The following is a 13,807-nucleotide window of genomic DNA, read 5'->3' as shown; positions in this document are numbered from 1 at the left end:
ATGGTGGAAAAGAAGTTAGCGGAGACAAGTTGTTTTAACGCTGCTTCCCTCATCATAAGCGTTTACTACCGTTCGCTTATGTACTAATTTTATAGTTTAAAGAAATCCAAAAGTAATTATAAGCTTTTAATATAATTATTAAAAGACGCCAAAAAACTTTTCATCTGATGTAATGTCACAAGCTTTCCAGTATTTCCCCCAGAATAACGATCAGAAGTTTGTTCTTGCTTACAAAATAATTCACCATCTTGTTTGTCATGTCAATAAATAAAAGCAATATGCTCAAAGAGGCTTAAAATTAGGTTCATGTTCTTAGGTCATTTCTAGTTTCTCAAATGTATATCCTTCCTGTCGTGTTTGGGTCAAATCTGACTGATTTACAACTTAACAGTTTTACATCTGATTGCCTCAAGGCCTTATGATATCCTCCACACTATGCATTTGAACATATTAAAGTAATGATCATCTCTTCATTGAACTTTGAGGGTCAAAAGTAACTGCCATAGGAAACGAATGGGTATCCTGACTATATTCATCCATCAGACAGAAAACATCCCTATACACATCATCCCAGCTCACTCACACATTTCAGACTGAACAATGCCTTTTCCAGGTACACATCTCTTTTTCACAAGGAAACAGAACTATTTTACCTTTTGTCAGTTTAGTGGCCAATTTATACGAGTTCAATTTGAACTAATTTCTTTCTCTCTCTTTCTTTCTTTCTTTCGTTCAGCCAATCTCTGGGTCTAACTGGAGCACTTTTAGCTTAGCACCAATTGTTTAATTGGATTAGACTATTAGCATCTCGCTCAAAAATGACCAAAATATAACTAGTGCTAGTTGTGTGTCCATCCCCTCAGTCACCATTCCCTACATTAGTACACTAATATAGTCCAATTGAAGGACTGAATAAATAGCAGTCAGTCCACAGGAAAGGATGCCGTTTTGTTTGTGCTTCGTTGGCTGATAAATCAGTCAGTTGGATTAAAATTTCTTTGGTTAGACCCTGAGATCATTATTTTAGCGAGCTGTCTATTGGTAATGAAAGCAAGTATTTTGATTTCTGTCATCTATTGTTCATTTTGTAAACATTTTCAGAGCCTATTTGTAATTCCATTGCAGTTTTTTTTTTTTCAAGAGTTCATACTTAGATAATGCTTGACTTGACTGTAATAGCAGGTTTGGCATCGCCAGCCACACAACCGCTGTGTCGTCCGATCATAGAATTGAGAAGCAGGGAAAAGGGAAGGATAGAGGGGGCGGAGGGGAGGGTTCCAAAACGAAGTAATAAAATTACTATAAATAAATAGTTACAGTAATTTTGGTATGATCCGATAGCCTAATCATTATCACTAATGATTAGCGATAAGCCATTAAAACTTACAATTAGTCTGACTTCAAGTATGCTTAGCATATTTTATTTCACTACACTCTCAGAAAAAAGGTACACGGTGGTACAAATAACGTTAATGTTCCTTAAGGAACCGTTTTGTACCTTTGTAAAAGTTGTATTTTATATGATACAGAAAAGGCCTCTTATGATACTGTTCTGTACCTTTTACGGTACAATTGATTAATGATTAGCGATAAGGATCAGCTGTAGTTGATCATATCACGTGCTCCTCTCGAAAATTCACTAATGTCTAATTCTATAAATTCACGTTAAACACTACTTTGAGACACTGTTCACAGCTAAAGAATATTAAAATGTTTAATAAACATAATAAAAATGATTTTTGGTGCTAATTTAAGAGAAGTTAAGGCAGAGGGAACACTAAAATAAGGAGCGGGAGGTAAACACGGCACGAGGGTTAATAGCGTAAAATTGTTAGCTGAAACTGTTTCAACACCATGTTTGGTTCATTTTCTTGACTTTGAGCATCACGGCACCTTTGTGGTCTATGGAGGGTGAGGTAGCGCTCTGGTTTCTTCTAAAAAACCATAATTCGTGTTCAGAAGATAAACAAAAGTCTTAAAATTTGAAATACCATGAGGGTGAGCAATTAATAACAAGTGTCATTTTTGGGTGAAATAACCCTTTAAAAGGTAATACTGTTGTAAATTAGGTTCCTTGCACAGACCAATCCTTTTGAGTCAAGAGCACAAATGCCAAAAAAACATGTTCTCACCTGTTCCTCCAATATTTTATTAGAAACAAGACGGATCACGAAGTGCAAAATATATAAAAAAGCACACACATAAAGGTCAAAAAATGAGCAAGAAGAAGTGATTTGCAATTTAGTTTCTTTAATATAATCTTATTTACACTGAATTTGTTTCAGAAATGTTTAGTACATAGTAAGTTACATTACTCTTGCATCGAATAAACAATGACACTCAGGACCTATTAATTGTACAATGTGATGATACTGGTCACATTACTCGAAAAAAAAAAAAAGCTTTTTCTTAGAGAAATATGAAAAGAACTGTAACTTCAGGCAAAGTCCAGACTCATCTTCAAGCTCACTAGCCATTCCCACAATAACACGACATTAAACATCACCTCTCTTGTGTTGTATGCAAGTTTAAAAAAACGGTCCACCACTGTAGGCATTCACGGTCTTTTGGAAAATTGGAAAACTTCATTTTTGCACACTCGTCAAAGACACATCCCAACCGATCTGAAGTGAGGAAGAAGACATCTCAAGACAGAACCAAGAATATAAAGGTGATGGATTTTATTGCATATATCACAAATATGAACATGACCACCGGGGCCCGGCCTACATCACTCGCCAACTCCATCCAGGTCAGAAGATCAGGCGAACCGATCCTCTTGACCTCCTGAAGAATCAGCAGCAGGTTTAAATACTTTGATTCATCCATAAAATAAAAGAGATTAGTGTACAGCTTTCACAAGAACTCAGCTTTCTCTGAAAACTATGGAATAATGGTAATAGCAGCAATACTTAAAAAGACATTACATGGTAATAAATAATTGGTTAAAAAAAATTAGGAGGAAAAGAAAAATAGACAAAAGTGGTTGAAGAAACATCATGAGGTTGGCTCATCCTTTACATTTACAAAGAATAATCTGGTGCCATGCACGTCAAGCACTACATAATGAAATCCTAAACACTTCCCTGCTTTCAGCACACCAAAACCAGAAAAGCCTCTCAGTCGGGGTCTAGGAGCTAAGCATTCGTCCACTCCGATCGTACATGTGCCAGCGGAAGTGCCGAATGTTCCTCGAAGCAGTGGTTTTGATCAACGAAACGCGCAAATAACAGTCAAGTTTACGGTAGGTTAAAACGGTTAATGCTTACCATATAATAATCATTTGGAAAAGATTAGCGGGGTCCATCAAAATTAAGGACAAGAAGAGCTTCTTTAAAGCATCCGATTTTCTTACGAGTTCGGTTTAGGAAGCCGAACGTCATCAGAGAAGGTGAAATGCTTCAAATTCAAATGTTTTGCTGACAGCAGATTTTAAAAAGACGTTCTGCGATGAAAATACTGTAACTTCGTGAGAGCTTTTGGTGTTTCAACCGCACACGATGGCTGTGCTTCAACATGAACACATGGGCGCTGGTACATTCGCAGTTCACACAACAGGACTAAGACTCGCCGTCAAGCATGTTCTTGATCTTAGACACAAAAATAATAGTAATAATCATTTCAACAATACATTTCAAGCAATCGAGTTAAAATTTCTACAATGAGAACTGAAGAGCACAGGAAATGGATACCACTGAAATGTCATCCTAGAGCACTAAACGGGACGCAAGGAAAAAGAAAAAAAGAAAACAAATGGAGACGTTTACATACATCGAGCATGACAAACGCAAGCCTCGTCCTTTGAGACACATATTTCTGTAGGTAAACTGGTTTAACGGTCACAGGCTCTGAGTGTGTGTGTGTGTGTTAAAATCCTCCCCCTAGACTAAAAAAAACATGAGCTCTACTTCATGTAGATCCCGGGCTCAGCGAGGCTCTATGTACTGCAGCACAAACACACTCGCGCACAAACACACTCGCGCATCAACCCGCCGCTTCAGTGACAAAGACGATACCAACTGCATTGTTGAGAAACGACATTTCCTCTGGAACTCGTTGTGGTAATGCCAAAACCATTAGTCATTGAGTTGAAACACCTTGGGTGTTTGCTGCCCTCCGCTGCAGTGTGATGCTAAAGTCTGTCGGGAGACACCAGTCCGTCTGTCCTGCAGAAGGGGAGGGGTGTGAGAGGGTGGCAGGGGCTGTTTGGTGGCTTTTGCTGCCATTGCTGGCTGGCTGGATAGGGCGCTCGCTCACTCCACCGCGAAACCACACGTCTCCTCCACGGCCGTCAGGAGCTTTTCATACAGCTTCTCGTATGACTCGTAAGGCGGGATGTCGATCCGGTTGAAGCTGAAAGAATACGAGACATTAGATAAGTGTTTTGGAGAGAGATTTGTTCAGTTTTAGGGCCGGGACACACCAAGCTGACAGCAACCAACTAGAACAGACAAAAGCAAACAGTTTAGTAGGAATTCACTTGTGTAAATATGCTTGATAATAAGGGCGCACTCACACTACGCCATCCGAACCGTGCCCAGAATGTAATGCGAGTGTGGGCTTTTGGGAGAGACGGGAGGAGTGACAAGCATGCTTCGGCCCGGTTCAAGGTGACTGTCCATAGTGCGAGTACGCCCTAATAATTCAATATTAGGGATGGAAGATTTCAGTCGTGGAGGGCCGGTGTCCTGCAGAGTTTTGCTCTAACACTAATCAAACACACCTGAACATGCTAATCAGTGTCTTCAAGATCACTAGAAAACTACAGGTAGGTGTGTTTACTTGGCCTCATCACTTTAGGCTCAATCCCTATTCTATTTTATTACCCATACCTTTCCCCCTACCCACTGGCCCTTGACACAGAGTGTGAAGGGAAGGGCTTCAAAATTTACCCCTAAGAAATGGGACACCACAACAAACATACCCACCTTCAAGTTAAAGAGAATTGGGACACCACTACCCCTTCATGTGAGTATGCAAAATGAAAGGTAGGTGTAAGGGCTAAGGGGTAAAATTGGGATTGGGCCTTAAGTCTTTGTTCTTGTAATCTGATTCATTGCTGAGTTACCAATGGAGCGTGCTTTTCAGCCATTTGCCAATTCTATCTTCTGAATCGGGCCATTTTGATTCGGCATTAACCCGATGAGAGGCTCAGTGTGGAACACACCAAAGCAACTAGCCGGCTGATGCTGAATGACAATGGTTTGTCCCAGTGTTCTGTCGATTTGTCCTACCATGTCAGATAATCTTACCTCCCATTTAAAAAGTGGATAGCACATTTTGATGACGCAATATGCTTATCACCATTTTGATAATCCCATCAGATTTTGCTACCAGAGTGAATTTTAATGTGGAGTAGTGTGTTATGAAGCTGTAATATCACTCTAACTTACCCAATCTCTAACCCCAACCTCAGAACCATTCAAATACAGTGTTGGTAGCATAATCTGATGGGTAGGATAAAATGTGAGGGCACCGGTGCTGCATCATCAAAATGTGCTACCTATTTTTTGAATGGGAGGTAGGACAATCTGACGAGGTAGGACAAATCGACAGAACACCAACTCTTAAATTAGCTGAATCATGCATTTGTGTGGTTTAAACTTTGTAATGGGATTTTAGTTGCAGTAAAGTTCCAAACAAAAAGGACCCATAAAGAGACAACAGACATTTAAATTACTGCTAGTTCCTGTCTTGTTAGCACAATTTCATGATGTTTTTTTTTCTAAAATGTGACCTTTCCTTTTAATTTAGCTATAATTAATTAAAAACACATTGTATTTAGGCCTTCAGTACAAGTTCTAGATGACCCTTCAAACCCCAGTGGTCATTTACCCCCCACATACTTCATACTAAAATACATTGTTCTTATTTTACACAATTAAAAACAAACAGTGTGCTGAAAAGTTTCCTCATTAAATAACTCATACACTAGCAGTGTGTTATTTCCATTACTTAAACAACATACCAGACATTGAGCATCATATTAGTTTCAAGCAAAGTCTTACCATGTGTGGGCTTTGGGCAGGTTGTCTGTGTTGGCATCAATTAAATGAATAGTGAAGAGTCTTGGTCCTGCAGAACCTGTAGAACCTTACAAAGATACATTCTAGTTATCACTGTTCTCCAAAATATCATCACACTCAATACACGACAGCATGAACACAAACTACTTCAACATTCAGATTATCCAGCAAGGTTAAGCTTGAGATCTATTTAGTGTGTGAAATAAGGCTGCACAATAGATCAAAAAAAGATTGTTAATGTGATAATAGTACATTCAATATCCATATCAGAGAAAAATGCAATAAATTACACTTATTTTATTTGTGCGTTGCATGCATTGGTTGTTTATCCAAATCAGATGGGCCTTCCTACATTGATACCCGCCTCCACAGTGGGTGTGATTATGCTATTGGCTATAATGCCCCAAAGATGAAGCTAAACGGCCTCAGAGAGCTGAAATGAACTACTACCATCAATAGAAATATTGATATTGAATAGATATTGATATGTTATCTGTTTATTTTAGTATGATCATTACAAAATCCTTCTCTTTGTGTTTAAAGCCCTACATGGTCTGGGCCCTCAATATTTATCCCAACTGATTGTTATTTAGACTCCATCCAGACACTTGTGTTCCGCTGATCAGTTTTTATTAAAAGTTCCAAAGGCCCACCTCAAGTAGGGGGGAAACGTGCTTTTGCCATAGCAGGTGCTCGCCTCTGGAACGCGCTGCCATTAGAACTGAAAAAGGCTTCGTCGCTACCTATATTTAAGTCTAAATTAAAGACTCATTTATTTTCTAGGTCTTTTGAAGCATAAGTCCTTCCCTTCTTTTGTGGTCAAAACGGTCCTGTTCTTAATCTTGTTTAGTGTGGTCAACTGTGGTAGCATCGTTTAATTAGACTCAATTTCTATTTTATTTATTTTGCTCTTTTTATTGTTACACTCTCTATGTTCTTTCCTATTATGTGCCTATTGCTGTTACTGTTTTTATGCTCATATCGTTGATTTGTTTTTTTTTCTCTCTGTAAAGCACTTTGTGCAGCCTTGTGGCAGTTGGAAACGGGCTATATAAATAAATTGAACTTGAACATTACAGTAGGGATGCACCGATGCCATTTTTTAGGAACCGATTCGATGCCAAAATTCTGAGTATCGACCGATACAGATCTAATACCGATACTGTGCCATCATTCTATTTTTTTTTTTATTTTAGGCATAATGCAGTTTCTATAGTTCTGGTGATGAACTCAAGTAATATATCTTCTTTAGTAAAAATAACAGACCTGTAGGCCTACTATACATGACAGACGGCACAATCTAACTAAAAACAAGATGCTTGCTGTAGACTAGGCTACATTATTTGAGCATTCGTTAAGACATTGATATGATCTGTTGTGGTCCAGCATATGTTTCCTTTTTTAATAATCAGATTTTTCTTTGAAATCTGTAATAGGCTACCACTATTGCCCCTTATCGCCAATAAAATAACCAGCCTTTTAGCAAAGCTTGATATTTTCCTGCAGGTTTGGTGCAGACTAAACAAAACTGCCTGAGGTGAGTTTCACTTATTAAATGCATAATGCGCCTGTCAGTATCACTTTTATTAATTTAATCAACTACTTTGAGCAAGGCTTTACAAATTCGCTATTCGCAACACTGAAAGTATTCCCCTCAGAAGAATAAACGCAGTTGGAAGGATGAGAGAACAGAAACTCATTGTGAGAATAATTTTACAGAGCGGTGCACATCACGTCTGCCCAGCTGGTGTATGAATGAAGCGCTTGATGTATCACTGAGACCCTCTGGTATCTGCGGACATTTTCAAAACTGAGCAGCACAAAGGGAAGAAATCAGTGCATTGAGGATCTGTCCAATGCATTATTGAGCCTTTTCAAATTGATAATTTCAGGTGGGCCTACTTTGTGTGTGAAAGAGCAGGTAATAACCCTCTCTGTTTCAGTATTGCGAATGCGATTGGCTGATTTAACATGATTTAGAAACATGATTTAGAAACAGCAATGAACTCCTTGTCAACTCCAGGTCAAAATGAACCCATTTGATACAAAACAATGCATTTCTCCATTGATTATTTAAACAAAAATGAACAAATAGTCTTGGAATTTTTTTTGAGTTGTCATGAACGACCGCAGCACGCAGTTTGATTGTGAATGAATGGAGAATGATTGACAGGCGCAGCGGAGGGAAGCGCTGATTGAACATGAATTTAACCACTTGAATATTCATCTGTACTTCACATTAAACTATAGAATGGCTTCAGAACATTTACAGCGGGCCTACAACTTTCTAGTGCCTCATAACAGGATTTTGTTGGCTTATAAATTTCACAGAATATAGAACACACGCAAGACTTGGATCAGAACCAGCTGGCTGATACCCAATGCAGCAAAAATATGCGGTATCGAACCGATATCCGATCCAAGTATCAGGATCGGTGCATCCCTACATTAAAGATATCAAAACAGCATTTTTCTAGGACATATTGTGCAAAAATATAGTTAATGCAATACAAAACAACAATATTGTGCAGCCGTAGTGTGAAATGTGCTTTTATAGGGATAGTTAAGCAAAGAAAATGTAACCATGTTATTTACTCACACTTCAATTGCTCCAAAACTCCAAAAGTTACTTTCTTTGGAACACACACACATACAAAATGGTGGAAACAGGTAGGCTACAAGTTTCCCACATTCTTCAAAACATCTTTTGCCTTTAACAGACTAAAGAAACCCAAAATGTTTGGAATCAATCGAAGGTGAGTAATTTAATAGCAAAAAATGTTGTTGTGTGATGACAATATAATGTTTTTTTTAGAATAAGAACAGCATGCACTAAGAAATTGTGCATATTAACTTTCAGGAAATATTTCACTAGGCTTAAGGCCAACACAACAACTAAATAGTGAAAGACTAGCGAGCTTGACATCGGCATGTGCATCTGTCATCTATCAAGAATAGTAAAAGTGCGCATGGCTTCTCCATTAGCCACCTTGCAGTGCTTTGAAGCCTTGTAGAGGGACGCGTGTGGAGCCTGTGACGAACTGTAAGAGTCTGCCTCTCCTCTCCTCGTCAAACGACTCCACCGCCTGCCAGAACCACTTCACGATGTTGCTGTCAGCCACACAATGCTTCAGCCGCGTGTTGGCCTTCCAGTCGTTCAGATCGATCTTCCCCAAACCACCGATGATCAGCTGCAAACACAGAGAGAAACCAACATTAATTACTGACCTTTCAGTCACATTTATCAATATAACAGCTCAGAGAGGAAAGGAAATTATATGTAATAAGAGGCATTAAAAAAAGGCTCTATGAGCAATATACCAAAAAGTATATTAGATGAAGATGCAGTATGGGATATGCTTGGGGCTAGTAAAAAAAAAAAAAAAAAAGGTTATGAATTACCTACTTTTATTCTGTGGTGACTCATTAATTTGATATGTAAATGGTATAAATGTTACAATGTTACAGTAAATGGTTTAAATGTTACAAATCTTTCATAATTCAAAGGTCTTGGCAGTGGTGTTTGATGATAAATGAGGAGCAAATCAGCATAACTGAATAATTTCTGGATCATTGTGTGATACTAAAGCCTGAACTAATACAGAAAAAAAAGGTTAGCTTTGCAAATAAATTACAATTATTAAAAACAAACAAAGAATTTTTTTTTTTTAAAGGAATAAAAATAAAAGAAAAAAAAAAAAATCACTATTTATTCTCCCTCAAGTGCTTCAAAACCCATGAGTTTCTTTATTCTGTTGAATATATATATATATATATATATATATATATATATATATATATATATATATTTTTTTTTTTTTTTTTTGCTAGAATAAAAGCAGCGTTTAATTTTTTTAAAACCCATTTTAGGGTAAAAATTATTAGCCTCTTTCAGCTATATTTTTTTTGATAGTCTACAAAACAAACCATCATTATACAATAACTTCCCTAATTGCCTTAATTTGCCTAGTTAACCTAATTAACCTAGTTAAGCCTTTAAATGTCACTTTAAGCTGTATAGAAGTGTCTTGAAAAATATCTAGTCAAATATTAATTACTGTCATCATGGCAAAAATGAAATAAATTAGAAATTATTAGAAATTAGTTATTAAAACTATTATGTTTAAAAATGGGTTGAAAAAATAATCTCCGTTAAACAGAAATTGGGGGAAAGAAATAAACGGGGGCTAATAATTCTGACTTCAACTGTATGTATATGTGTATATGTGCGTATATATATATATATATATAATTGATTTCATAGTAGAAAAAACAAATACTAAGGAAGTCAATGGTTACAGGTTTACAGCTGTCTTCAAAATATCTTCTTTAATGATCAACAATATAAAAAGTCAAATGTGTTTGAAACAAGCAAAGGGTGAGTAAACAACGACAGAACGTTTACTTTTAATTTGCAAAATTGCTAATATATTTACAAATACAATGTTTTGCTTAAAATGCTTGCTTAAACATATTTTTTAACTAACCCCAAACTTTGTTACAGCTGTGCTGATAATTCTGACTTTAACTGTCTCTTGTTAGTTAGATTTTTTTTTTATTATTACTATGCATTATGATATTGGTGAAAAAGATAAATTAAATTCTCTCTGTGTTTATAAATAACACCCTGGTCTATATTTTTTCTAAAAATAACTAAAATAAATAAGTAAATAGTTTAATTGACAGGATTTTTAAACATATTTGTTCATTATTGAACTAAGAATGTTTAAAATATCATATTTGGTCTCTCAATCACCATGCAATTTCAGCATGCATCAACTGTCAGAGTTACCTCAAGTTCCTTGTTGTCGAAAGGCTTAAGCAGATGCTGCGGTATGAGTTCGTTGAAGCCCTTTTGCAGGGCAAGAAACTGTGCCTCGATGCCTCGCATGAACCTCCAGTTGACGTACAGCCTAACAGAGACACAATCAATCATCACAGAGCAGCAATGGAACAAGGACAACACTAACAGGCATCTGAAGCCCTCCAGTTCTCCATTAACAAGCTCCATTTGGCAATGGCTCCCACACAATAAAAATTGACATTCCACTAACATTCTTGATTGGCAGCTTATTTACCAAAGGGTCACTCAATCAAACTGACAGAGGAAAAAGCAGCGAGGCTCCTACAGTAAATAGCCAGAGAGACTGCTGCCCTCTGCTGGATGACTTTCTTCAATTATGAACACAGTTTTGAATTTGCTGTTATTCATCAGGGTACAATCCTTCACCTCTTTATACTTTACTACTTTTTTTTTTGGTTATTTATTGCCACATCAGCAACTGAAGGCTATTTCATGGCAATTTAAAGAAAGAAAAAGATACATTACAAATATTAGATATTATTTTTCTGTTATTATATCATAAATAACTCAATGTTCTTCATGGGGATACATTTTTAAAAACAAAGTGCTCTCTGTATGAAAATCTCCTACTGCAGTAGCCTTTAAAAATTTCCCACCTCACGTATTCTTTCTTGTTCTCCTCTGTGACCGGGATGTTCTTGCCGTTTGGTTTGAGCTCATGTTGGAGGAACTTGCCAAAAGCATTATGTTCTACGCAGAAGGTGTGGTCCAAAACAGATGTGATGTCATTTTCTCTGAAAAACAGGAGAAAAACAGAGCAAAGTTATTATTACTGTTGCTTATATTCAACAGATGACCCCTCAACACTAGACCCTTTTCACATTTCCGGGTTTCTCAGTAGCGCAAGTCGTCATAGTTGGGAAAACTTAGAGTGCAGTGAATAGGAGATTACAACAAATAGGTTTTTTTACAGTCTTATTTGCTGAAATAATAAAAGAAAAACCCCATGATGGTGTTATCAAGACTTTCAGAAAAAGGAAAAAAAATAGTGTAAGACTGATGACGGCAGACAGAGAGGAGAATAACGTCAAATGTACTGTCCTGTCCCATAGACGCTGCATTACAAACAATTCGCACAAGCGGTAATTCGTTTTTGTAATTTGAAGCAAAGATGATATAATACATACATAAATGCATATAAATGTTCATACGTTTAAAAAATAAATAAACAAATAAATAAATAAATTGAAATATTAAAAACCTTTAAGGATTTAAGATGCTGATGACCATTAAACGCATCATAACAGGCTTATGAAAAGGGTCCATAGATAAACTTAAAGCTGTTTTTCGGTCCACACGAAAACCAACATAATAGAACATTTCACTTTGTTTTGTCTTTGTTTATTTATATACTGAGTATTTACATTCAAAAGGCCAAACATCACATGCAGCACAATAAATGTGTTTATACCTATGGTTTATACGCTTTAACACTGGAGCTAGCACTTTTTATGACCATTCATATCAGACTGTCCCAAATTGCATGTCACATCATATTTACACTCAAAGCTTTTATTGAAATGTTATAATTAAGCTTTGAAAGTCTGTCTTCGTACTTCATGAAGTAATTTCCCTACTACAATATAGTCTATATTTTGTTATGAGTTACTAAACACCTCACTTTGTGGAGCAAAGCAGGGGCAGAAAATGTGTTTGAAAGTCTGGAAAAACAGACTGAAATAAAGTCAAGTTTTTATGAACAGAGAGTTACTAGGCAAGAGAGACAAGCATGTGCAAAGGAACAGAAAAATGTAGGTAACGTCTAGATCGGCTGTGCGGCAGGTCGGAAGTGCGATATGCGCATCAATATAGCAGCATTTTGTATGACAACATGACAATAATTAATATTTTTACAGTACTGTGACAGTTGGGTCTATGGTTGAGGTAGAGGTAGGCGTTAAATATACAATTTATTAGGTAATTTAATAAATAGCATAAATAATACTCGGTACCACTAGTGTTAAGTTACTGTGACGGTTGGGTTTAGGGTTGGGCGTTAAAAAATACAAAAAATGGGAAATTTTATAAATAATATAAATAATTCTTGTTAACTTCCGGCCACAGCCATATCCAATCTAGCAATAACCGAAAATGTATCTGATGCTGAAATGCCGATCATGGCCATTCAAAGTAGAAATACTCAAAATATTAATAAAATAACAAATGTTAGACTAAAATATATACAAGAAAAGGCTGGGTACTATAGTTATACAGGTTTTATTTGAATAGTTTAAGTTATTAATTTACTAAATTATAAAAAGTCCAAACGACTTTGCAGACAAATAGTGCAGTCTGTTTCCATAATTTGGATTCAAAGCAAAATATGGTTTTGATGTATAATATTATGCAAAAATTTAGAAAATCATAATTATAAAAAAAATAACAATCTGAAACCAAAATATACTACTTCATATGTACTCTAGGTATGTATAAAACTGAACATTTCAATATCAACACGATATGATTACGGGACAAATTTTTTCACTTTTACACTCCCCTGAGAAGTTGTTTCAGTGCAAAACAAAAAGCAAGAATAACAAACTACAGAAGACAACAGATGTTAACATTGACAATATAATTTGTGACCGTATTAAAATGACCAGAAACTGTTTAAAAAGAGTACAGACATTTGTAATTCCTCATTACATTTGGAGAGAAAGAAATCCAGACAATAGACGAGGATGATTAACGGTTGCTTGTTTTTATGGCTGTTATCTAATACAGAACACTTTAAGGCTGTTTGTCCGACTGTTCATACATTAATGTAAAAAAGAAGCCTAGTGTACTATAGGTTTTATTGATAATGTAGATCATGGGTCTCAAACTCAATTCCTGGAGGGCTACAGTTTTGAGACTCTTGAACAACTTGATTATTTGGATCAGCTATGTTTGATTAGGGTTGGCGCAAAACTGTGGC

At 36.4% G+C, this 13,807-nt stretch overlaps 1 protein-coding gene across 3 annotated transcripts in view; it reads right to left on the bottom strand.

Moving 5' to 3' along the window:
* Nucleotides 1-3,971: 3,971 nt before the first annotated feature.
* Nucleotides 3,972-13,807, bottom strand: part of smurf1 (SMAD specific E3 ubiquitin protein ligase 1) — a 65,438-nt gene continuing 55,602 nt past the window's right edge. For 2 of the 3 annotated variants that reach the window (XM_056453968.1, XM_056453970.1), the window contains 5 exons: nt 11,487-11,624; nt 10,819-10,939; nt 9,016-9,217; nt 6,009-6,093; nt 3,972-4,353 (listed from right to left, as the gene is read on the bottom strand). In XM_056453968.1, the coding sequence (XP_056309943.1) occupies nt 4,254-4,353; nt 6,009-6,093; nt 9,016-9,217; nt 10,819-10,939; nt 11,487-11,624 (646 nt within the window). In that variant the 3' untranslated portion in view covers nt 3,972-4,253. The remainder of the gene's footprint in view (nt 4,354-6,008; nt 6,094-9,015; nt 9,218-10,818; nt 10,940-11,486; nt 11,625-13,807) is intronic. The other variant, XM_056453969.1, reaches the window with a different exon arrangement.

The sequence above is a fragment of the Danio aesculapii genome, chromosome 3 (genome assembly GCF_903798145.1).
Source record: "Danio aesculapii chromosome 3, fDanAes4.1, whole genome shotgun sequence".
Lineage (NCBI taxonomy): Eukaryota > Metazoa > Chordata > Actinopteri > Cypriniformes > Danionidae > Danio > Danio aesculapii.
The sequence above is the reverse complement of the archived record's forward strand: the minus strand, read 5'-3'. Positions and strand labels throughout refer to the sequence as shown.